General features: G+C 38.6%; 1 protein-coding gene across 4 annotated transcripts; it reads left to right on the top strand.

Annotated features, from left to right (window-relative positions):
* The first annotated feature begins 2,053 nt into the window (after positions 1–2,053).
* LOC107733746 (gamma-aminobutyric acid receptor subunit beta-1-like) lies at positions 2,054–26,119 on the top strand. 4 transcript variants are annotated; one of them, XR_001639015.1, is made up of 10 exons: positions 2,054–2,921; positions 3,259–3,350; positions 3,474–3,541; positions 12,672–12,892; positions 15,432–15,514; positions 18,546–18,680; positions 19,543–19,695; positions 19,840–20,090; positions 20,389–20,843; positions 25,089–26,119. XR_001639015.1 is itself a non-coding variant. In XM_016545512.1 (9 exons), exons 1-9 carry the CDS (start codon positions 2,818–2,820, stop codon positions 20,734–20,736), a joined length of 1,455 nt encoding a protein of 484 aa, XP_016400998.1. In that variant the 5' UTR covers positions 2,054–2,817; the 3' UTR covers positions 20,737–20,914. The 4 variants fall into 4 exon arrangements, 2 of the variants coding, with proteins under 2 accessions (XP_016400998.1, XP_016400999.1); XR_001639016.1 differs by lacking the exon at positions 25,089–26,119 and adding an exon at positions 21,024–21,368 and having other exon boundaries at positions 20,389–20,839; XM_016545512.1 differs by lacking the exon at positions 25,089–26,119 and having other exon boundaries at positions 20,389–20,914.

Genomic DNA, 26,119 nt, shown 5'->3' with positions numbered 1-26,119 from the left:
AAACAGAATGGATTCTGATTGACTGTCAATAATTTTATCGTTCATTAGCTGGAAAAAAAAATAATTCTGAAAGCAATTCCAACAATATGGACTCTGCTATTCTTTTACATTTAGAATAATTTTTAGAAATATATCTTTATCATTATAGTTATCCTCCTTGGTGTGAAAGGGCCTTTACACAGGTCTTCTTGTACTTTTGTGCCCTTTTAGTGAGATTTTGAAAGTTGTGATGAAACGGAAGTAGTGATATCTCTTCATTTGTATTGTGACATACTGAAACTGATTATCGAAAAAGAAAAAGAAAAGTTGGGCGGGGTTCTGTCCATCAGTTGTTGATTGGATTGAGGCAGATCTCAATGTGAACTTTGGTCAATTGTAAGAAAGGGCCAGAGTCTAAGCATTTTAAATGATTAGAGATGTCTGGCATACGTCACTAGAGAGAAGCCTGTCATTTTACCAGAAGATCAAGTTCAGATTAAAAACATGCATGGATCAATAAAATTGATTTAGAAAACATAGAGGGTGAATTTGCATTTGTGCCACCTTTAATTACAGGTTACTCTAAGGCAGTGGTTCTCAACCAGTTTTGCTTCAAAAAGATTTGCACTCAAGTGGTGATGCTACAAAGCACCAAAAAATCATACAAAAGTATGTATTTAAAATCACTGAGATGAGTATAATGAATAGTAAAGAATATACAACATTATTAACATGGCTTAATGGAAATTAGTAACAAAGCTTCAAAGCCGCAATAAATTCTGGCATCATTCTGTCAGCACTCTGAATCATTCTGTGCCCTTACTTTTAAATCTGCGTTGCTTCGAGATCTTGGGCATTTATGAATATTTTGTAGCTAGATCAGTTCCTGTTCTGCACTGTTCACTCCAGTGCCCTCTTGCACAGATCCTTCTGCTGTTCCAAGACCTAATTCCCATCCGGCCTGAACTTTGTGCACTTGAGGATTTAAAGATCCCAAAAACCTACTTTCCTATACCTCAGGGGTGTCCAAACGTTTTTTAAAGGGGGCCAGATTCGATGATGTAAACACACCAGGGGGCCGGATGCTTCATATATATATATATATATATAGTGTTTTCCGGGTGGCGTAGTCGATTAATAGTTAGGTATTAGTTTTGTAAATACTTTCAATCTGACCGCCATATATATATATATATATATATATATATATATATATATATCAAGCTATCTGGCTTAAATTGAATGCTGTCACCTTGTGTTGACATTGTGAAACTGCATGAATTGTAAATTATGCTTGGCGGGCCACATATAGCCTACTACATTTTCATTAGACAAGCTGTGGGCCGTTTGAAATTCATCCACGGGCCGTATTTGGCCCGCGGGTCAGACTTTTTGGACACCCCTGCTATACCTATTCTCTTCATCATGGTATCTCAGCTGAGCACAAAACGCTGTTTTTGAAGGCACTTTACAAAGCCTATTCTCTATTTTACACCATGGCTGAGCATCCAGGCATAATGCTTAATGTCCAGAGGGGATGAAAATACAGCAGGCTGCCATCGTGCCTCAAACTCTTTGCTCCAATAAACAATAAATATTATTCCTGAAGGCCAAGACTTGCAGTTTAGTTCCTGACAGGCAAAGGAGATTATTTGACAGCAGTTATTTATATTGTAATTTAACAGACACTTTCGACTGGAAATCTACCTGCTACAGAGAATTTCTCCCTGTTGTATCATATTTCAACCCGATCTCATGAGAAAAGGCGACTATTTTAGAAGTTGGCGATTTCAATTATGATTTTAGGGGAATAAAAAGCATGAAGGTCTATCCCTAAAACTAACCCTCAGTGGGACGTAAGCAGATCATATGAAAACGTATAAATGAGATCATACAAAGCCATAAATTCTCCAATTTATCAAAGATGACAGATGATGTTGAATGTTTTCATGATATCTTGTTTTTCTGATACCAAATCAGTACACCATTTCACATTATATTTTTAAGAAGGTGTTTGAAACCAACAACCATTGCTAGAGAAAACAGGTTTGTGTGCAAATGGACTTTTGGTCTAGTTTTGGTCTCAGTTCTTAATAGATGATGGCTGAAAATATTCTCTAATAATTAGTTTGACTTTGCTGTTTGAATAGAATATCGCTACTACAGGTATGTGTAGCGATGTTTCAAACGCACAGTTGGCTGTTTTTTCCTCGCATCAGCGGTCACGCGCCCTTTCTGTCGTTGCACATTAATTATTCCCACAGTCTCCGGATAGGCTATTAATGCGTTTTTTTCGCGGTGCCCGCTGTCTTAATGCGTTTTCCCAGTTTCTAACAAAGAATTCACTCTGTCTCGGGCGCGTGATGCACTGCAAATTGAAAGATGGCGCGAAAGAGCTCTTGAGTCGGCGCGGCGCGTTCAGGTGCACACACCTCCAGCAAAAACTACGCACTCAGCTCTGTCTGCTTCAGACCGAATCATTTTAGGTGCACGGAAGGGATAACGCTAGGCACATAATCTCAACACGACAGTACGTTCAGCTCCTCTGTATTTCCAAGGAAGACACGCAAAGGACTGCCATGAGCTGTCGTGTCTAGTGACCCGCTGGCGATGGGATCTGACCGGCATACTGATACGCTCCGCCAGCAGCGTCAGCATCGGGGATCGAGACAGACGCAAGAACACCTCGCCGCGCCACTTTGGTTTTCGTTAGAGTTGCTCATTTCTTTGCGTTTGTAGTATTTTGATGTTGGTCTCGTCGTCGCGCATGCGTTGCTGTGTAGTTGAAATTGCTGGAGCGCTTCTTCAGACTGAGTTTGGGCTACTGCTTCTCGGTCGATGATGAGAGGGATGCTGGTCGCACGGGATCACTGGCGCGCGGGGATCTTGTGTCTCCTAGTGCTCGTGGCTTTGACGGTCGGTCGCAGCCCGCCAACGCACAGGTAAAGCATAACGTGCTTGTGTGTTATCAGTCTGCCTGCATTCCTTGCGGAGCCATGTTAAACTAGCCTAAGATGGTTTGCTGGGCTTAGCTGGTCTCCCAGCCTATTGGCTGGTTTTAGAGAGGTTTTGGGCACTTTTCAGACGCTCAGGCTGAAAGCCAGATGAGCAGGAGATTGGCGAGGCTGAGGAACTAGACCAGCTAAGACCAGCTTGGCCAGTCTAGGAGACAGTTAAATCCAGCTTGGCTCTTCTACAAGTCCAGATTTTAAGTTTAAACTGGTTTCTTTCAGCACGATTGGGTCACAGTTTCTTAAATATCACACAATTCTTCCACAGTGTAAATGAACCAAGCAACATGTCATATGTCAAAGTCACCGTGGATAAACTACTCAAAGGCTACGACATCCGTCTCAGGCCTGACTTTGGAGGTAAAGGCGTTATATTGGTTTAAAACACTTTTCCCTTCTCACTGATGGATGTGACCATTTTGATGGATCATTGACTGTTATCAGGCCATGTCGGAGAGATTGTGGTGTCTGTTTGCTTTGCAGGTCCTCCGGTTGATGTCGTTATGAGTATCGACATCTCCAGTATCGACATGGTGTCAGAAGTGAACATGGTGAGTCTACAAGCTACTCTGGTTGTTTAATAGATGGTGGGCTATTAAGGAAGGGGACATCTCTGTCAGCACAACCTATTAAAGGGTTAGTTCATCCCAAAATGTAAAATCTGTCATTAATTACTCACCCTCATGTCTTTCCAAACCCGTAAGACCTCCGTTCATCTTCGGAACACAAAGTAATCGACGTAATCAGCGTTGTTTACGTTCGGGGGAGAAAGCTCGCACATGAACGTAATCTGCGTAATCAGAGTTGTTTACGCTTAGGGGAAAGCGTGCGTATGCATTGTGATACTCTTTAAAATGGCAGAAGACGTAACTCGGGGGAGAAGAATTGTTTAAAAAAAAATTTTGTTTTCTTTGGGTGAACTAACCCTTTAAGGCTACAGTGATTAGATTCGTGAGAAAGTGGGAGATTCGAGTCTGCTGTTGTAGTCCACTTAGGAAAAAGCTACAGGCTACTGTTTTCTCTCCTGCTCACATACACACAAGCACAGCTGACTGTAAGATTAGACAGGCATTGTGTTCATTTTGCATTATGATTGTTTTGGCATTGGAACTGAACTGACATAAGCCTTTACTCTGACTCAGCAAAGAAGGACAAAATAAGCAATTGTGTGAGGAACATGCACACAAGACCCCATATACGCACACCCACAGGTTGAAGTAATGGATGCTAAAACACAACAGTGATTTTAAAGGGTTAGTTCACCCTGTATTGAATCGATGCGTTTTTGTAAGAAAAATATCCATATTCAAAACGTAATAATCACTTTAATGTAGCTTGCGCCAACAGTTGTACACGAAAGCAGCTATGTCATATACCTGAAATATAAGTAAAGGTGATTTTTATGAAGATGATCATGATGGTCAATGGATTATAGGATGTGTAATTAGCTTAAGTTTATTGGCCTGTGTCCAATGAGTATACTGTACTATAGAGCAACCTTTTTGACTTCTTTGGGTTCCCCCCATTGTCCAACATATTATTATAAACCTTTTATATTAACAGAAACTAAGGGCCAGATTTACTAAACAGAGCAAATTAGTGTGAGAGTGAAATCCCATAAAAACACAAATGGGAGTGGAAAATGTTGCTGGTGATCTACTGACAATGCGCAAATTAAAGAACACAGATGCAGTCATAATGACTAACGCAATCTACCAAGAGCAATGCAAATTACTGTAGGGTCACACACAAGCAGAGCCGATGATAATCAGGTGCGGGTAATCTACTGACAACACGGGTGCAAAATGGGTTAAGATATTCTTGGGGGTGCAAATACCATTAAAACTGACGACCGCAAATCTTTGTAAACCAACTTGCATGATTCTTTTAAATACTCTCCTCCCATACATTTTGTGTCTGAAAGGGAAACTCCTACAAATGCATATGCAATAAGGTCAGCCGCAAAAATAACTGTGTCCACACCTTTTCATCGCTATTGATTCACTGCGTGTCTTTAGTAAATCCTGTCTTTAGTTTTTTAACGTCAAAATGCAATGAGAATGCTGTTAGTAAATCAGGCCCTAGGTGTGTTGTTATAAATAATTAACCACAATTATTTTTTTCGTATGATTCAATAAGATTAAAGATTCTGCTTTGGTATGCTCTTCAAATAAAAAAAAAATTGAGGGAAAAAAGAAATATGATGTCAACGTACATATTGTTTTTTTAATGTTTTTTTTTTAAGAATTAATTTTTAATATAATGTAATGAATCCTGTGACCTCTTTGGAAGTGTGCTGAAGGCCCCCGGTGGGCCCCGGGCCCCTGTTTGAGAACCACTGCTATAGAGGACATGCAAGCTCCCTTTTGTCCCCCCGATGATGGCCTTGAATTGGAGATTAATGCCAATCATTTTCTTTTCAAAGTGATAAAATTGTAGTAAGAATAACAGTAAAATGTGTTTTGAAATAAACTTCAGGTGTAGCCTTATGCATTTCCACTCTGAAGGCTGATGCACTCTGGGAGGATGTCTAGGATACTTCAGGTCTAAGGTTGAGGTTGTCACTTTTGTTACGACAAGGTGTCATTTTGGCCATGCTGGAAAAAGCTTTTTTTGTGAATTATGGATAGCGGGCCCGAACAAAAGCCATTTCTGTGGTGGTTTGCCATACATTAAATATTTTATTAAGTGGGAGGCCTTTCAGGGAGGATACATGGTGGTGGGAGTTAGTGAGGCGCAGCAGAGAGATACTTAGCGTTTCACTGTTTCCAGAAATTCTGTTTCTCTAGAAATATACTTTTAAATAAAATCTAAAATGATCAGATTAAATGTATGTAAGCATACCACCTGGAGCAGTTTACGTCAGTTTCATTCTTGTAGCAAAGTCAGGGTACAAGAAACCGTCCCAAAAGTTATTGTGGCATTTGAAATGAATGATGAGTTATGAATTATAATGTAGAGTTGATTACATTCACCGTTGAAAGGACAGAAGGAATCAAAGATATCTTAAAGTGTCCTTATGCACCATTTTGAAGTTCCTTATCTCATCAGCTTCTCATTATTGCTTTTTATTCAGGTCAATGGTGAATTTCACAAGAATTAATTTAGATTTGTTTGAATGTAATGTGAACAAAAGTCAAGTTTGGTGAGGTAGTTGCTGTCATTTTTGTATCTGCAGGAACTAGCATTAAGGTGTAGCTTTCATCAAGATCTGTTGTGATTTTTAGGGAGGAAGGCTGAAAAAATGTGATAAAAAATATGATTCGACATCTAAATGGTTTTTAATCAAGTCATTAATATTGTTTAAAATCACTGGATCAACATAAATACATGATGTCACACCTAATAATTGTAAAGGTTTGATCAGGTAGCAATAGAAATTGCAGATTAACACTACAGTGTACCATACCAATTTTTAATTTACCATATCGATTCATTTACTCAGTCAACTTACCGATTATTGATTGAAATTGAATATATTGCCAGATATTGGAAATTTAATAACTTGATTTTTACATTTAAATACATCTAGATTAATGCTCACATCTGTGGAAACACTAATGATTTAGTAAAACTATTTTTTTCTTTCTGAATATTATAATGTGATGCCTGAATTTACTTGTAGCACTTATTTCTAACTTGTTTTTAATTGTAAGCAGTGTCACACCTAATAATTTTAAAGGTTTGATCAGGTAGCAATAGAAATTGCAGATTAACACTACAGTGTACCATACCAATTTTTAATTTACCATATCGATTCATTTACTCAGTCAACTTACCGATTATTGATTGAAATTGAATATATTGCCAGATATTGGAAATTTAATAACTTGATTTTTACATTTAAATACATCTAGATTAATGCTCACATCTGTGGAAACACTAATGATTTAGTAAAACTATTTTTTTCTTCCTGAATATTATAATGTGATGCCTGAATTTACTTGTAGCACTTATTTCTAACTTGTTTTTAATTGTAAGCATATAAATTTAATAACAGTGATTATTAAACAGCGGTCCATTAAATGAAAATAATTATCAGCTTATTGCTATCAGCCAGAATTTTAATATCAGTGCATCCCAAGTGCTTTTAGAAAATCAGATATTGAACTGTATTTGCCTCCCTGCAAATGTTCTCATTCCATTTCTCCTGCTTGCTTGCTTGAAATGAAAACACAGATACACTCTGACATGATTTTCATAACATTTCATGATTAAAGCGTCAGATATTGACAGATGTGTTTTCTGTTTCTTTGCTTTTTATAGCACAGAAAAGCACAGGTTCAGAGAGCACTGCAAACCTTATCACAAGAACAGAAAGGTGATTTGGCAGAGAAGTGAGAAAAAGCAGAATTTAAATAGCCAATTTAGAAATGGCGTTAAACTAAAAGATAATCTACTGCAGCTCCCCTAAGAATATTGCAGAAGGTCAGCTGTTCTCAGTGCTGTCACATAGCCAGCTCTTGTACACTCCTGCATTGATTGTTAATGTACGCTGCTGGTTACCTCAGTTGCCCTCACTCACCACATCGTGACTGCAGTGTGAGGATACATGTTAAGTTTGCAGTAAAAGATGCTCGATGTGAGAAGTGGACTCTTGGCTGCAGTGTGATGCTGGTGTTTTTATTAACAACTGGTGTGGACTTAAGCAAAATAGACTTTTTACTTTTACTTTCTCAGTTCACATTCTACGTCTTATTGTAAATGATTGATCAGTGCATTATGTTCCAAACAAAAAATGAGTCTTTATAATAACAAATATAATAGTATCATCTTTCCTTTACGTCAATTAGGCCATGCAACCTTATGCTCAGCTAACAAAAATATGTTCTAAGAACATTTTTGCTAACATCCATTAAGTTATGAAAACGTTATTTCTGAATGTTTTCAGAACATTAAAGACCAGATATTGAAACCAGATAACTCTGAGCAAACTTTTCATTAACGTTACTGGAAGAACAGCTGGGTGGATAATGTTAACCAATATTCAAATGGCTTGTTAAACAATTGGATATAACCAAATAACCTGATTTACTTGCATTTGGTCTAACTTCATTCTGGTTAGGGCTGTGTCTATGCAATCATATATCAATATGCATTTATTTTTCTCATGATATTTTACTTATATTCAAGTCCAGAAATGATTCATATCAATTCCTAAAAATTGTTGTAAGTAAAAAAGATTAGTACATCTTACAAGAAAACACTATTTCATTCTTAAACTCTACTTAAGACTTTCATGTTTAATTCAGTGTGCTATTTGCCATTTCTTTGTATTTATTTGTGAAATTTACTAGCATTTTCTGAGTGAAAATTGTTTCTAAACCAAAATTTTTTCCCAGTATACCATTCAATTAATAAAAAAGCAATCGTCTAAATAAAGAGCATCTGAATTCCCGTTAACTTTAATGCTGCAGCAACCTGCACCAAACCAAAGAAGATTGTTTTCCAGTGATTTTTTTCCAGCTCTCCTCAGTCTCATAGTTTCTTTTTTCTTTATTTTTTCAATTTTTGTTCTTTTATTCGCTACTTTTAATCCTGTTGTGTTCCTCTCAAGTGAGTATCTCTCTCAGCCTCTATTCTTCTTTTCCTCTGTGATGTCTTCAGTGTGATGGGCACAGAGAAATTAGTTCATTTTAGAATGTACAGTCAGATAAGGCTGTGATACAGTAAGTATGGCCTACATTGTGTGTATATGTGTATGATGTTGCGTTTCCTTTAGCATTTGTGTTTGTTTGTGTGTCTGTCAGGGTGCTCTGTGAAGAAGTTGAGGTGCTGGAGTGTTGATTTTAAGCGGTTGTCAGGGGCAACAGCTGCTTCTAATAATAGAAGCTGAAGGAAGCATTTGTCCTAAGCGAACCTGAGGCACACCCATCCTCTCTCTCTTTCACATTTCTCTGGCTTTCTGTCTTCTGCCGCACTCACATAAATGCACTCATGTTGTCATCTTCATGGGGCTGCACCCTTCCCGTCTAAAGAGCAGTTACATGTTTTATTTATAAATGAAGGTTGATATTATGAGAAAGATCATTTCCTTGATCTTTTGATGTAAAATTATTAAAAACTATGAAAAAAAAACTTACTGTAATCAAAACGTTTGCAATTCAAACCAGATATTAAGACCATGTGTGTAATGATGTCTTGTCCTAAGCGAACCTGAGGCACACCCATCCTCTCTCTCTTTCACATTTCTCTGGCTTTCTGTCTTCTGCCGCACTCACATAAATGCACTCATGTTGTCATCTTCATGGGGCTGCACCCTTCCCGTCTAAAGAGCAGTTACATGTTTTATTTATAAATGAAGGTTGATATTATGAGAAAGATCATTTCCTTGATCTTTTGATGTAAAATTATTAAAAACTATGAAAAAAAAAACTTACTGTAATCAAAACGTTTGCAATTCAAACCAGATATTAAGACCATGTGTGTAATGATGTCACAATTAATAAGTATTTATGTGAGAAATATTTTATGAACTGTTTACACAGAAATATATAATAATAATAATAACAACAGTAATAATAGTAGTACATTTATTAAACATAATTTGTATTTGTGATGGTGAACATAAGAAACGTCTTTCAAAAACATAAAAAAATCTTACCAACCCCAATGTGTCACGGTCAAGGTGTGTGGAGGCAGGCAGGATGACGAGGACGACAAGGATTCAAATAAGGATGTTTAATGTAGAGACAACAAGGCAGATACGGGTAGATGAGACACACACACTCAGGGTAACATTCACAATAACCGACAATACTAGATTACAAGAGACAGGAATTTATAGGGCAGATAACGAGGGGCAGACAGGTGAACACAATGAGGGTAATTAACTAATGATTATACGGGCTAAACCAACACAAGGGGAAGAAACCACAACAAACAGTCCACAGGGGTGTTACACAATGGTAATGTATGTCAAAAGTATTATTTAGTGAGGTGATAAGGAGAAAGTATGATAGATACTATTATTCTTAATGCCAAATGTGGGCAAAACTGCATGTATCATCTGTCCCTCCTGAAGGATCCCAAAGTTCTTGCCGCTTGTTATTTTGAACAAGATCTCAGTCATCTTAGTAGCATTTCTAAAATTCAGTTTAAGGGTCATGGATACATGCAGTACATTTTCTCCAAATAAAAAATGTTTTTAGGGCCCCCCCCCCCCTCCCAAATGCATGTTATAAAGTGATTGCATAGGCATTTTAAAATCTGCAAACTGCTGGATGACGTGTGTGTGCTCTGTGAGAAGACTCTTAACAGAGACTTTGCAGTACAGATGAGTATGGAGGAGCATTAGTGCTGGGACAGGACCTACCTGCACCCCTGTAGGGAAACTGAATCATCTGAAGTGCTTTTAGTACGTCACACATATGGAGATTATTAATTCATCAAAATTATTTTCATTTTTTATATGTTTAATGAAAAATGTTGCATAGTCCCTGGGTTAATATTGATAGGATCAAATTTTACTGCATTGCAGCAAACAATGTCTTGTGCTAAACATAGGAATATGACTGTTACTACCCTAAAACACACGAACGTATGTCCAGATCTATTGCACAAATGCTTGTAAAAAAGTAAAATGACAGAAATTAAATTGCTTAAAAACATTTATTCAGTATAATGTATTCTCAATATTTTATAGCCACAACAGTTCAGATAGTCTCTTTAATTTGTTGTGTTATATTTTTATCTGTATCTTAAACTGTAAGGCAATAAATTACAAATGGCATTCAGTGCCGATTTCATGCTTTTCAGTTGGACCTAGAATTGTGGGAGATGAAACTGTCCTGTTTCGATCACAGTGTTGGTTTTAAAAGCGGCATAAAGTTGATTCTGGACTGCATTAGCTTCATAAGTTTTATCTGCCAACCAGTCTAAAATGTGACTTAAAACAGACACAGACAGATGCTGTGATTGTTTTATGGGGGTTTGTGAGTGTCTGTGAGAGACAGGGAGAATCCACTCTGTTTAACCTTCACTCTCATTTATCATGTTGGTTTAATGGGATCTCAGCTTAATTTGTTTCACCACTTAATCAGCTGAGAAACGTGGCGACTGGGGGATGGAGTTTAAGCAGAAGCTTCTGTGCAAATGTGACTGCGTTTTTCAGTCTAAGCTTAGACTTTACAGTTAGTCCCAGCACATTTGGGATCTTAAGAGACTCTTTCCTTTTTACAGCAAACCTAAATGAAGTGCACAGTCATGTAAGTGGCAATTGCTGAGAGCAGAGCAGTGTTTGAAATATGGATGTACTGTTGGGATGGGATTTCATTTGGTTTCATTTAAGTTGGTGATTTCACAGACTTGATGAACTTGACCTCAAAGCAATGATGAATGCAGCTTTATTTATATTATTGTAGAGCATGAAGCACCAGGGCCACACAGTTATAATTGTGCTGTTTTGTCTGCAAAGGAGAACTTGTCATCTTGGATGATGCTTTGTGATTTTACACATCTGCAGGCGGTGGCTGTATGACCTTCAGCTGAGAAAAACAGGGTTAGTGAGGTCTTGGCTAAGGGGAAGGGAAGCTTAGCCTCGAGGTGGTTGACATCCACTTAGATATGTCAGAGAAGGATGCAGATGTCCTCCCTGAGATTACAAATGCAGACAGAAAAGGGAAAAGAGATGACAGCAGTGATCCATTTTAGTTTGTGACATATTTACTTTAAGTGTTAGTGGGGTCGTGTGTTTGCATATGCTAATAAGCATTCACGTTTTAACTGTTAAAACTACTGGAAACCCGTTCAAGTTTCATTTAGAATTTTTATTTTTGTATGTGTATACTTTGCACATTTTTGACTTTAAAGTAACACTTAAGTCATAAAAATTAATATCATTGCATTAGATTCACAACACATCAAACTGCAAACAAAACAACACTAGAGCTTTTATCAGAACAAACGTCACTTTTTGGGATGTTTTGAAGTGATTTTGGTATTAGGGTGATTTGTAGTGGATGTATGAAGTCAGTTCTCTTCAAGTTAACTATGGACATGATGGGGTCATGAATTCTGAGCACATGAATGACTGAGCGAAGTCATATTTATGAGTGGGAAACTAGAATTGTTACTTTGAAAGGGACATGTTTATTTGAAACATTACCGAAAACACGTATCTATATGGATATATACTGTAAATAACATTCAATATATCTATAATATAGATCACTGAGCAGAAAGCAAGTCTGCATTGAATTATAATGAATTATTTTGCAAGTTATTTGAATTTATATGCTGTATTTCAGTCATTAAGTCAGTAAGTGGTAGAAATTAATAATTTTCATAATTTTGTATTCAGACGTACAGTTTGGTTTGTTGTTCACAATATACAGCTTTTGTTTTGTTTATCCTATTTCATTGTTATGTTTCCGACTTGAACACATGATTTCTTGTATAATGAATGCCACACTTGGAGGTCTGAGTTTTCCATGTACCCTTAAAGGCAGTGGATGCACTTGACAACCAGAAAGAGTCTGAATACTTAAGTCTGAAATCTTCATTTTGAACTGAAATTTTTTTCTTTAACATATTTTGTTTGAAATATGTGCTTATGCTGCCTTTCTTTACAATAAAAGCCACGTGTTTTCATATTTTGTATCTAATGCAGTGACAATCTGGCATCAATGTGGCTGAGGTGTGGAATGGAAGAAATTAACAGTTTTTGTGTGTGTTTTTCAGGACTATACCATCACCATGTATTTCCAGCAGTCTTGGCGTGATAAGCGCCTGTCCTACACAGGGATTCCCCTCAATCTTACTTTGGATAACCGAGTGGCTGATCAACTATGGGTGCCTGATACTTACTTTATTAATGACAAGAAATCTTTTGTCCACGGGGTCACAGTGAAGAACCGCATGATTCGTCTGCATCCTGATGGGAATGTGCTCTATGGCCTCAGGTCAGTGAGTTTGTGTTTGTACATCTTTTTTTTTTAATATTTTTTGTGTACTTCTCTCTCTCATGCATTAGATTAATGTTTGATTGTTTTGTGAGTGTGCATCTTTACATTTATCTCTGTCTGCATGTGTATGCTGTATTTTTGGCTGACCCTATTCCCTTGGCTCTCCTGATGGTGCTTTTTTAGAATTTAAAGCCCAGTGAGAGATGTGTATCCTGTCTCAGTCAGGGAATATAGTAGGGTCTGTTTACCAAAGAAATATGAGTCTATTATGTTTGCATCCTATTCATCTCAATGGCTGTTGCTTGGCTCGTGCAGAAGCCCTTTGGAAGAACACAATTTTAATTTTCCATCCACAGATCTTTTTGAGCCAATTGTAATTAGCAGAGCAAAGTTTGTATCTGGACCCTGGATTGGATTCATCCAGACAGCAAATCGTTTATCATAAATATTTATAAACAAATAAAGAAAATAATTATAAACAGATATGTAAGAGAACAGAAAATGTAAATCATGAGTAAATTATGTATACTATTGCTCAAAAGTTTGGGGTTTTTAATGTTTTTAAAAGAAGTCAGAAAAATATAGTAAAAACAATATTACAGCAATATTGTGAAAAAATTATTAAATTTAAGATAACTGTTTTCGATATTAAAGGGGTCATATGATGCTGCTAAAAAGAACATTATTTTGTGTATTTGGTGTAATGAAATGTGTTTATGCGGTTTAAGGTTAAAAAAACACATTATTTGATGTAGGTATGTGGGGGCGTGTTAGAACGAGCCGTTTTAGGTAGGTGTGGTTGACTCTTAACTTTTATAAAGAATATCTCTTTGGATTTGAGACTTTAGTCTTTGCAACTTTACAGATCTTCTTTATGCACCAAGAGCTTGCAACACTCCAAAGAGAAAGGAAAAATTGAAATCGCATTATATGACCCCTTTCATATTTTAAAATGTAATTTATTCCTGTCATTACTCCAGTCTTCAGTCTAACATGATCCCTCAGAAATTATTCTAATATGCTGATTTGAGGCTTAAGAAACATTATCAATGTTGAAAACAGTTGTGCTGCTTAATATTTTTTTGGAAACCATCATTTTTTTCAAGATTATTTGATGAATAAAAATATAGATAAAAAAACAATTAATATATTATATTAATTAATTATTAATACAAAAATATTAATTAATAACAAATTATTAATTTCTTTGTAAAAAAAAAACTGACACCAAACTTTTGAACATAGTCTATTTCCTTTTTTAACAAAGTTTCTTTTCTACATTTTGTTAGATTTATGCTACAAATAAGAAAAAAATTTTTTTTAAAGAAAAATAAATATGCTTTGATAGCTTATGCAATTTTGCTTCTCAAGCTTCTATTACAGAAAAAGTGTATCAGTTCTGGTATGTTAAAGACTCTTTGAAAGAGAAATAACTTTCAGTAGTCATTGTTAAATGTGTCAAAACATAAAATGAAAATATTAATTCAAGTCAAGTGTCTTTCTGCAGAAGGAAAGCTGCACTCCTATCTTTCTTTCCCTACAGAGTGCAGAGTTAGATATGATATTCCCTCTCTCTCTATCTTGCTCAATACTGCATAATTTATATCTAATGTACTATGCCTGAGCGGTATGGAGTATGGACATGTGCTGCTCTATAGCATTGTGCACCTATGAGCGTGTGTCCATAAATTAATGTGATAACTGATTAGATAACCATCTCTCTGCCACTCAGAACAATACAGTATAATAAGGTAACCAAAAGTGTGTTTTTGTAGGGGTGGAAACGTGTATTTCTTACTGTGTGTTTGTCAGGAAAAAGTGCTTTTTACCTAAATTATACCCAGGACTGCAGAGTGAAGAAGCAATTCCATCATAAGTTGTCTAAAAGTGCAGCAGTCACGCACTGAAAGGCCACCGCGTGTGTTTCCCCGTGTTAATTAAAGCTCAGTGTAATTAAGATCCAGCCAGAAGCATTTCAAAGAGGGGCTGCAGACATGACTGAGACGGCATTAAGGCAATTACAGAGGAGAGGAATAAAGAGGGATGAAACACCAGAGTGGTATAAGGAATGCAGTGTTTCTGCACTGATGTTTATCCAGCAGCTTGTGAGAGAACATTTCAATGATGTGAATAAACAATAAGCAAATATTAGTGCGCATTATTAGCCAATTAGTTGCATCTATTTCTCTTAACGGGGGTTGATTGGGAGATGATTTCATTTGTTATATGAAGAAGTACGTGCTTGTCAAATCAATATTAGTTCAGCATGAATTATAGTTCAATGCTTTGAATATAAATCTCATTACAGGTGCAAGCAGGTGGCTGTAACACCATCTGCTCTGAAATGTACAACTTAAATGTTTCACTTACCTCCTCTGACATCTGGACAGAGTTCACATTTTCTAAAATAATAGAACGGAAGTATGTTTGATCAGTCAGACTCAGACTCTTACTTACCGTTACTGTTGACCCACTAAGCAACTGCTTGATTGTAATAGTATTGTGTTGTGTTGTGTTTTTCACCTCATATCTGTAGGATAACTACCACAGCTGCATGCATGATGGATTTGCGGAGATACCCGCTGGATGAGCAGAACTGCACGCTGGAGATTGAAAGTTGTAAGTGCTGTTTGTGGTTTAACCTTTAACAACCATGAACAACTCAGTTGGCTTGATTGAATAATCACACATATATCAGTAATAATTGAGAAAAGCCGTGTATGAAGATGATTCAAAATCATTTTAGTTTTGTACCAGATGAAAACACTGAATAGACAAAAAGTGGCTTCTGAATCAGTATTTTGTTTATTTTAGTTTTCTTATCATTGAACACAAGCTGTCACAACTATCACTGGCCTAACATTCACAACAATTTGGTGTTTTTCCGAAACCATAGTTCTAAGGAACATTCACAAACAGAGTCGCAAAGCTCTGTGAACTGTGATTAGAAGCATAGTTTCTAGTTAGTACGATGTGGATGTAGATTATGCTTTTGCAAAATAAGCAAGCTAACATGCTTTACAATCTATATCTTTCATATACACAAATTTCATTTTAAATCTTTTGGTTGCCATGAGAATGAAATCTTCGTTTTTGAAGGGTGTGCATGGGCAAATATGTTCTACCAACCCGAGGGAACCCTTAGTATGACGTAAGCGGGAACATGTGATTGAATCAAACACCTGAAAATAAAGCAAAACAATGGAAAACAAAAATAGCAAAGTAGTCCTCCGATGCCATGTTTGTTATTTACAGCATAATCTGACATTAATTAGATTTTAAACAAATAAATTAGCAGACGTTATTACTCCACTACTTGTGTGACGTCATTAACACCAATTCTATATTGTTGAACCAATGTGGTTCGAACAACTAATGTGTGACAGTTATTACAGTTTGCGAAACAGATGTGACCAGTTAATTTTTCCAAAGATGCATTGTATTATGGTGGTTAAACAGCGAACTATGTTGTTGTATGGGAAACGCACTCCAGGGCAGATGTAGGGGCCATCCACACAGGAGACGCTGCTGTATTCTGTCTTAGCATTTCTAAGACGCACACATCTTGAGCGTCTCCTGCACTCTGTTACTTGTGTTCCAACTGTTTTTAACAATATGAACATGTCCCATGTGAATGGGACAATATAGTAATTCAAACTTATATTGCTCCTTACAGTAGGTAAGATAATTGCCTCTACCATAATTTACATTTGAGCCAAGGGGCATGATTGTATTATTTTTTCACATTATTATTTTGAATTAATAGCACTAAATTAATTTGTTACATTGACAGAAAAATACTGTATATATAGAGAGAATGAATGCAGAGGAACTTTTTTATACAACACACCACTAACTAATACATGCTACCAACATGCTAGTCCAGTTTTCACTGAAAGTATTACATAAAGATGCTGAAATTTCTTTATTGCATGCAGTTGCATGACAATGCCGCAAAAATACTGGTGCAATCAGTTGTGTAATCATAATGCATTTATGCATTATCTCATTTATCATGAAAAACACCTGCAGAGAATCTGGCTGTGCTGACTAATCTCGCTGTTTCATCTTTCTTTGTCCCTCCGTCTGTCTTACTCTGTCACTCTTTCTTTTTGCACTCTTTCCTCTCCTCTACTCCATCTCTTTTGCACTTTGTCTCTCTCGGTGTGACAGACAGTGTTTGTAATTGGGTGGCTGCTCTGCTGGGCAGACAGCTGTAGCCCTGTGAGGTTGCTGTCATGTCAGAGCTCTGAGATGCATATAACAGCATGATGGAGAAACCACAACACCAGCATCACAGCAGACATAAACCATGTCACCTTCACCACATACACATCATCCATGGGACAAGACAAGATCAGACTCACTGTAACGTTGGCAAAAACACTTATAGGTTGCTCTTAAAGGGATAGTTCACTCAAAAATGAAAATGGTCATTTACTCACTCTTGTGTTATTTCAAAAAACTGACTTTCTTCTGAGGAACATACAATATTTAAGAATATTACCATTGACTTCACTTGTATGGACAATTTCTCAAAGCATTTCTCAAAATATCTTAGTGATTGAATAATTGACGACAGAATTGTCCTTTTTTTTTTTTTTTTTTACAAACCAAAATTAGACATGTCAGTACAGCTTAGCAATACGCATTAAAGCAATCAAAGCTATATAAAAAACAATATAAACATAATATGCCAGGTAACAGGGTTGCAAATTTAGCTTATAATCATATTTGTAGTTATTGAGAAGCTTATATTTCATGTAAAATATAGAAACAAATTTAATATTGTTTCATACAATTACTTGGGCAGTAGTAAGATAGATATAGATAGATATATCTCATTTGTAAGTCGCTTTGGATAAAAGCGTCTGCTAAATGACAATGTAAAAGTTTATTTCATTCCTTTTTTTTAAACTTTTTTTTATAAAGAAAAACATGTAACAGGGCTTAATGCAAAAAGTGGAAGAGTTAAATATGGTTTCGTTGGTTGACTTAATATTTAAATACAATTTATGAATATCAATCTGAATATCTATTTAGATTATGCAACAATACAACATTACATGTGATTTTGGTACAGTTAATACAGTAGGAGTGGAACAGGCTAAAAAAATCATTTTGGGACAGTCATGGGACACCAGAGTGTATTTCTATTTGTAGAAAACTGACAATTAATCAAACATCACAAATTTGACATGCAATTTCAGATTCCAACATTAAAGAGAAGAGGACTTAAAATGACAGAAAAATTCAGAGAGCATTGCAGACCGGGAAGAGTAGACCTTCATGAGGATTATCGCTGTGCTTCAGTCACTCAGGACTCTAGGCTGATGTTTCTTTTGATTGAACTTAATGAAGAACAGGATGAATTCACTATCACAAGACTTCATCCTCTAATTAAGCTTTAATGTTCTGCAGTACTGTGCTCTCCTGGAGATAAGCACAGAGAGTCTGCAGGGACAATCTTGTCAGTTAGACCTGCACCAGACCTCTCACAGAAGTGTTCTCACTGCAATCACATGCTGATTTACACCACTGACAACAAAGACTAGGAATGTGAGAGATGCAGCTCTCCCTTTGAGCGAGCATGCTGTTTTGTGACTATATGTGCATTTGTGAATGTTTCTGTCCCTATTTTGTCTCTCAGATGGCTACACCACAGATGACATTGAGTTCTACTGGCAGGGAGGACGTTCAGTGACAGGGGTGGACAACATTGAGCTGCCGCAATTCTCTATTATTGATTATAAAACACTGTCTACGAAAGCGGTGTTTGCCACAGGTGCAGTGCTCTCCCTGCATGTTCATAAGATGAATAGACATCTTTAGAGACGAGTCAGCCCTCCTCTGTCCTGCAGAACTACTGTATGCCAAGATTGCCTTCAGTTCAAAACTGAATCATTCAAATGAAGTTGTTTTTTATTTGTAAGCACAGAGAATGCTATGTGTGTAGTTATTATGCTGTTCTGATTTTAAAGAAATTAAGCACTTGGCTGTTACATAAAGTCTGGTCCAATTTGCAGTTTGTTCTCGTCAAGACCCGCCCACTTAGACAGGAATCTGACTGACTGACATGTTAAACGCCCAACTACACTGTATACTGTATGCTCTACCATCAGTAAGATTTTTTTTAAAGAAATTAATACTTTTATTCAGCAAGGATACATTAAAATTGATCAAAAGTGACAGAAAAGACATAGTTACAAATGATTTCTATCTCAAATAAATGCTGTTCTTTTGAACTTTCGGTTCATTGAAGAATCCTGAAAAAATATATCCTTGTTTCCATAAAAATGTTAAGCATCAAATCAACATATTAGAATGATTTCTGAAGGATCATGTGGCTTTGAAGAGTAACGATGCTGAAAATTTAGCTTTGCCATCACAGGAATAAATAACATTTTAAAATACAGTATATTCAAATAGTAAAGTTATTTTAAATAGTAATAGTATTTCACAATATTACAGTTTTACTGTATTTTTGATCAAATAAATGCAGCCCTGTTGAGCAAAAGAGACTTCTTTCAAAAACATTAAAATATCTTACTGACCCTAAACTTTTGAATGCTAGTGTACTGTAAGGTTTCCCTTCTGAATGTGTTTTTGTGTACCACACTGACAGTACTTTCATTTCTCACTTTCAGGGTCATATCCTCGTCTGTCTCTCAGTTTTAAACTGAAGAGAAACATTGGATATTTCATCCTGCAGACCTACATGCCTTCAACATTGATCACCATCCTGTCCTGGGTCTCTTTCTGGATCAACTATGATGCTTCTGCTGCAAGAGTTGCGCTAGGTGTGTGTGTTTGTGTGAGGTCACATAGTGCTTCACACTATCCAAAGTCATTGCCCTTCACCTCACTTTTTCCAATACTTCTTAAATTTACTTTTGATGTCAAACAGTTTCTAAATAAAACATTGTATTACTGACTCTCTTTAGGAATCACCACCGTTCTGACTATGACCACAATCAACACTCATCTTAGGGAGACTTTACCCAAGATCCCTTATGTGAAGGCCATAGACATCTATCTGATGGGCTGCTTTGTCTTTGTGTTCCTGGCCTTGCTCGAGTATGCCTTCGTCAACTACATATTCTTCGGCCGTGGTCCACACTTGCAGAAGAAAGTGGCAGAAAAAGCTGCAAAAAGCAACAATGGAAAGAGTCGGATGGAGAGTAACAAAGTTCAGGTGGGTCTTTGACCTGTTCTACACTTCTTAAATATTTTTTTGTAATTATTTGTGCTGTAATCTAACTCTCACTTTAAAGGGATTCCCCGATTTTAGTTTTATTTATAACATATTCAGACAAAATAGTGCAAAATAATAATATCAGCCATAACAAGAAAATAACTTATCTTCCACAATTTTAATTGTTCTACTGTTTTATGTATAAACATTTTTTGTGTGTGAGAAGAATCACTAAAGCTTACCTCTTACATAACTTTGCTAATATTCTGTTTTTATTTATATATTTTTTCCATTAAAGTTTGATGTCCATGGAAACATTCCCCTGACAAACCTTGACCTGCGCCTTAGTGGAGCAGAGATGTTAGGTGCTTTTGGGGACCCAAGGAACACCATGTTCTCTTATGATAGTGCCAGCATCCAATACCGTAAGCCCCTTACAGGTCGGGACCTCTATGGCCGGCCCACCGCCTCTGTCGAGAGGCCAGTGTCACGAAAAAAGAGTCATCTTAGGAGGCGAGCCGCTCAGCTAAGGGTGAAGATTCCAGACCTGACAGACGTAAACGCCATCGACAAGTGGTCACGTGTCATCTTTCCCATCACCTACACCTTCTTTAACTTAGTATACTGGCTGTATTATGTCCACTAGGGAGCAGCACTGACTCGACCCAGCCATTCACACATCAGGTCAGGCTCTCTTACCCTCCTTGTGGTTTTGACGGTCAGTCAGACAGGAGGAGGAGGTGCATTCTGTAGGTAACTGTAACAATTATTAAACTATAAAGAATATATCATATAAATCTATATTATAATTTTGAAATAAAAAAATAAGCAGCTAAAAAAATGACTACCCAAATTTTAAAGCTGTTTAATGTAGATTATGTCACAAATATTAGTTTAAAATTGTCACTGGATTTTTGCACTTTGCTTCTGTAGGATGAGTTTCACTGACTGCTGAAAGTACAACTTCACAATGGGGAGAAAAAAGGCTTTTCTTTAAAGACGACTGCACTGCAGCTGCATGTCAGACAGGCTTAAATCTTTAAAACAGCATTTGGAAGTTGTTTTAAGGTCTTAAAGGGATGTTCTTGGTTTATTACAAGCTCTATCAACAACATTCGTGGCATAAATTTCATTACCACAGAAAATAATTTTAACATCCCTCAGGTTTTTATAATAAATAGTTGTAATTTTGAAAAGAATTACAAGTTACTTTTATCTGGTACTTTCACATCATGTAGATTTTATTAAAGCTTTATCCCTGTGTTTTGCAACAATGTAAGCATTTAGTTTTTTTTTTTTTTATTAGAAACCAATAGTAATTCAGTATAGTAAAATGCTCCGGTTACTGTCATAACCTCGGTTCCCTGAGAGCGGGAACGAGACATCACGGAGATATTTCTCCGTTATGGAAACTCCTTGACGCGAAGTATGCAAATCGCATGCAAATACTGACGAGCTCGAGAGGCAGTATAAAATGCGGTGCACGCGACAATTACGTCAGAATCTGATACTGAACGCAGCTTAGCTGATCGAGCAGCGAACACGGCGACCACCGTGATGTCTTGTTCCCGCTCTCAGAGAACCGAGGTTACAACAGTAACCGGAGCGTTCCCTCTCGAGCTTTCACGAGACACGTCCAGCTTGTAAAACCTGGCGAAGGTATTCTGGGAAGACCAGCCGGCTGCAAAGCATATATCTTGAATAGACATACCTCTCGACCACGCCCAGGAGGAGGCGATAGCTCTTGTTGAGTGGGCCCTAATGTGAAAGGGGCATTCCAAACCTTGGCTCGTATAAGTAGCCGTGATAGCGTCCACAATCCAGTGGGAAAGCCTCTGTTTTGACACGGCCCGGCCCTTCGCACAACCACCGTAGCACATGAAAAGCTGGTCAGATTGCCGAAAGTTGGCCGAGCGGTCAATGTAAATCCTCAAAGCCCTGACGGGGCACACCGAAGTCTGAGCGTCCGCATCACGCGAGGTCGATGACTCAGAAGACAGGGCAGACAGCGAAACAGTCTGCGCTCTGAAAGGGGTAGATAGTGATTTAGGCACGTAGCCCGGCCTCGGCCGGAGAGTGACGCTGCAGTCGCCGGGTCTGAAGCGAATACAGTCACTGTCCACAGAAAACGCATGTAAATCCCCTATGCGCTTAGCCGAAGCGAGGGCAAGAAGAAGTGCAGTTTTGAGAGATAGCTCCTTCATATCAACGGATGCTAAAGGCTCGAATGGTGGCTGTGAAAGAGCTCTTAACACCACCTCTAGGTCCCAGGGCGGGACTGAAGGCGGACGTGGGGGATGCAATCTTCTCGCTCCCTTAAGAAAACTCACCACCAGCATGTGCCCACCGATCGATTGCCCGCCCAGCGGGGAACGAAACGAGGCAATAGCGGCCACATAGACTTTCAGTGTTGATGGCAGAGATCCACTATCCAGTCTGTACTGTAGAAAACGCAGCACATCCGACACGGAGCAAGCAGCCGGGTCGATATGAACATCATGGCACCATTTCACAAACACTCCCCATTTTAGAGCTTACAAACGCCTCGTGGAGGGCACCCGCGCCTCAGAGAGCGTGTCGAGCACACGAGAATGCAGAGCATTCAGCTCCTCTGATATCCCCAAAGCAGCCACACATGAAGGCTCCATAACTCCGGGTTCGGGTGCCACACCGAGCCGCTCGCTTGAGACAGCAGATCCTTCCTGATGGGGATCGGCCAGGGCGGCGCCACCAGCAGCTCTGTCAGGTCTGGGAACCAAGGCTGGTTGGCCAGTTCGGGGCGATGAGTATCACCGAAGCCCCCTTTTCCCTGATCTTGCATAACACCAGTGGCAATATCTTGATTGGAGGAAACGCGTACAGCCTGGCTGCTGGCCAGTGCGATGTCAGAGCGTCCCCTTCCAGCGGAGAGTGAGACAGGGAGAAGAACAGCGGGCAGTGCGCATTCTCGCTCGTGGTGAACAGATCCACCTCCGCTCTCCCGTAGCGGGTCCAAATCATCCGCACCGACTCGGGGTTCAACCTCCACTCTCCTTGAGGAATCCCCTTCCTCGAAAGCATGTCCACCCCGCGATTCAGGAGACCGGAGATGTGCGCTGCTTTGATGGAGAGAAAGTGACGGTCCGCCCATAGCAGGAGATTCGCTGCTTGCTTGTACAAAGCCCTGGAACGTACGCCTCCTTGGTGATTTATGTACGAGACCACAGACATGTTGTCAATGCGAATCAGTACCTGTCGCTGTTCCAGCTGCGGACGAAAATTCTTTAGAGCTAAGAACACTGCTTCCAGCTCCAAGCGGTTTATGTGCCACCGGCTCTGGGGTTCTGACCACAGCCCCGAAGCCGGCATGCCCTCGCACACTGCTCCCCAGCCGCGAGTCGATGCGTCCGTCGTGACCACAACGCGCGACGTCACCAAGCCCAGGGGAACCCCCCGGCTGAAGAGATCTGGGTTGCGCCACGGCCTCAGAGCTTCGATGCAGCCGCGGGAGACCGCGATGCGCAAACGGCCCAAAGTCCACGCCGTCCAAGGGACTCGAGATTTCAACCATAATTGCAGGGGGCGCATGTGTAGTAAGCCCAGATGACATACCGCTGCAGCAGACGCCATGAGCCCCAGCAGCCTCTGAAATTCCTTCAAGTGAACAGAGCTGCCCAGTCTGAAATGGCGCAGGGAAGACAAAATGGCCGCCGAGCGCTCCCGAGAGAGGCGGGCTCGCATCTCCACTGAGTCGAAGCACACTCCCAGATACGTTATAGACTGACTCGGGGCGAGAATGCTCTTCTGCATGTTGACACATAGCCCTAGGGACTCCAAGTGACGAAGCAGCGTGTCTATATGGCTGACTAGCGTGTCCCGGGACTGAGCTAAAATCAGCCAATCGTCCAGATAGTTGAGAACGCGCATCCCGCTCGCTCAATCGGGAAAGTGCTGCATTCATGCACTTCTAGAAAGTGCACGGGGCCAAAGCCAGCCCGAACGGGAGAACAGAGTATTGGTACGCTGTGCCCTCGAAAGCAAACCTCAGAAAGCGTCTGTGATGCGGTGCTATCTGAATGTGAAAGTATGCGTCCTTTAAATCCACGGATGCAAACCAGTCCCCGGAGCGAATTTGTGCCAGGATTTGTTTCAGCATTATCATCCTGAATGGACGCTTGCAAACCGCTCTGTTGATGGGCCTGAGATCTAGAATCGGGCGGAGTCCCACGTCTCTTTTGGGTACCACGAAATAGCGGCTGTAAAATCCGCTCTCCAGCTCGCTGGGAGGGACTCGTTCTATCGCTCCTTTTTCGAGCAGACTGCATACCTCCGGTCTCAGAACCAGGGCGTTTCGAGGCAATGTTAGAGACTGCACCACGCCATTGAAACGGGGTGGTCTGCATCTGAATTGAAGGGTATACCCACGCTCTATCACACCAAGTAGCCAGCGCGAGATTCCAGGAATAACTTCCCACGCGCTCAGGAACTGACATACAACATAAGTTATTCATATTGGCATGACATGCTAGTAAACCTGATACATTTTTGGATGATATGCTCATGGAGACCTGAAAAATATGTAACAGTTGTACACTGCTTACATGGAGCAAACTCCACTTGCAAGACTAAATGTACAGTATCATATACTTTTATAGTTCCTGAAGATAAGTTCATTTACCTAAAACAGTAATATCTTAAAAAATAACTTTATAGTCAGTTGATGGAGCTTAACTTGAATGAAAACCTGGAACATTCCTTTAAAATCAAGACCTTCATAGTATGTTTAAGTTTGATAAATGCCTTGCCCCAGTTTAGACACATCACATACTGTAGATTAAACCTGTTTGTCTTAGTAAGACTTTAGCAACTCTGCTACCAAGAAATGGGCAAAAAAGCTCATCATTTGGGTTACAGTATTTATAGGGCTCAGTTTAGAGTACATCTAAAAATATATATTGTCTGCAGCTCTTGTGTGTCTATATATGGCCTAACACACTTGTTCTCTATTATCAAATGTAGTCAGTCTGCCAGGAACGGATGTCCTTACATCAGTATAACAACACATGGTGACAAGCAGGATGTGAGTTTAAAGTCCACACAGTATGGAAATTTGTACATTAAAATATATCAGGTATTGAAAGATGAATGATGTCATCATGTTTTTCTCTACTTTTTCTTTTAAACCAAAAAATCCTGCATATTTCATTTATAGCAGAAGTTGAGTTTTATACTGTAAAGCCCAATATATAAAATCCAGATTCATTAGCAAGAGGTTAAAAGACAAAAGTGGTTTCAGGAAAGTGATATATTAGTTCCTATTGTTCAGTATTTGACTCGGCATTCCCAACATTATTGTGATCGAAATGTAGCTATGATTTTAGATATGAGCAATGTTTTAGGGATGCAGTTATATCTATTTATATAGGAAGTGACTTCACAGTATTTACCTTACACATTTGCATTTAGGTTTATACTTTGCTATTCACTGTGAGTTATATATTAGCCAAGCTCACCAAAACGGCAGATAAGACTTCTAACAAATTAGATTTTTCTTCTTTATGGCTGAACTTGTGCCTTTTAAGAAAAAAAAAACATGTATTTTACAGGGTTTAGCATGCAACAGCAGAGTAGAAATATTCTGAATGGATTTCCACTTTTCTATAGAACTAATATTACTCAAGGGTAGCACACGTAATCAAAATCAAAGGTACTTTCAAGGCCTTTTCCAATGCCCTGCATTAATATTCACTATATTATAAATACACAAAATGTGTTTGGCATGTAAATAAATTGCTTGCATTGCAACACTCTTTTTGTTTCAGTGACAAGTTGACTGGGACATGAGCTGGTTTGTTTGTTGTCCAGGAGTGAATTAACTTTACGAAATTCTCCATTAAAGCAAAAATCAAAGAGATCTCAAGACTGGCAACGTAAAAACAAAGCATATTCACACGTGCTCAAGCCAGAATCAGAAACACATAAAAGTGAATTTATATGTAACTTTTTATAGGCCATCTATCACTCATACATTGTGTTTTGGCTTGGGATGC

The sequence above is a fragment of the Sinocyclocheilus rhinocerous genome, unplaced genomic scaffold (genome assembly GCF_001515625.1).
Source record: "Sinocyclocheilus rhinocerous isolate Xijiao unplaced genomic scaffold, SAMN03320098_v1.1 scaffold789, whole genome shotgun sequence".
Classification (NCBI taxonomy): Eukaryota; Metazoa; Chordata; class Actinopteri; order Cypriniformes; family Cyprinidae; genus Sinocyclocheilus; species Sinocyclocheilus rhinocerous.
Note: the sequence above shows the minus strand (reverse complement) of the source record. Positions and strands in the feature narration are given on the sequence as shown.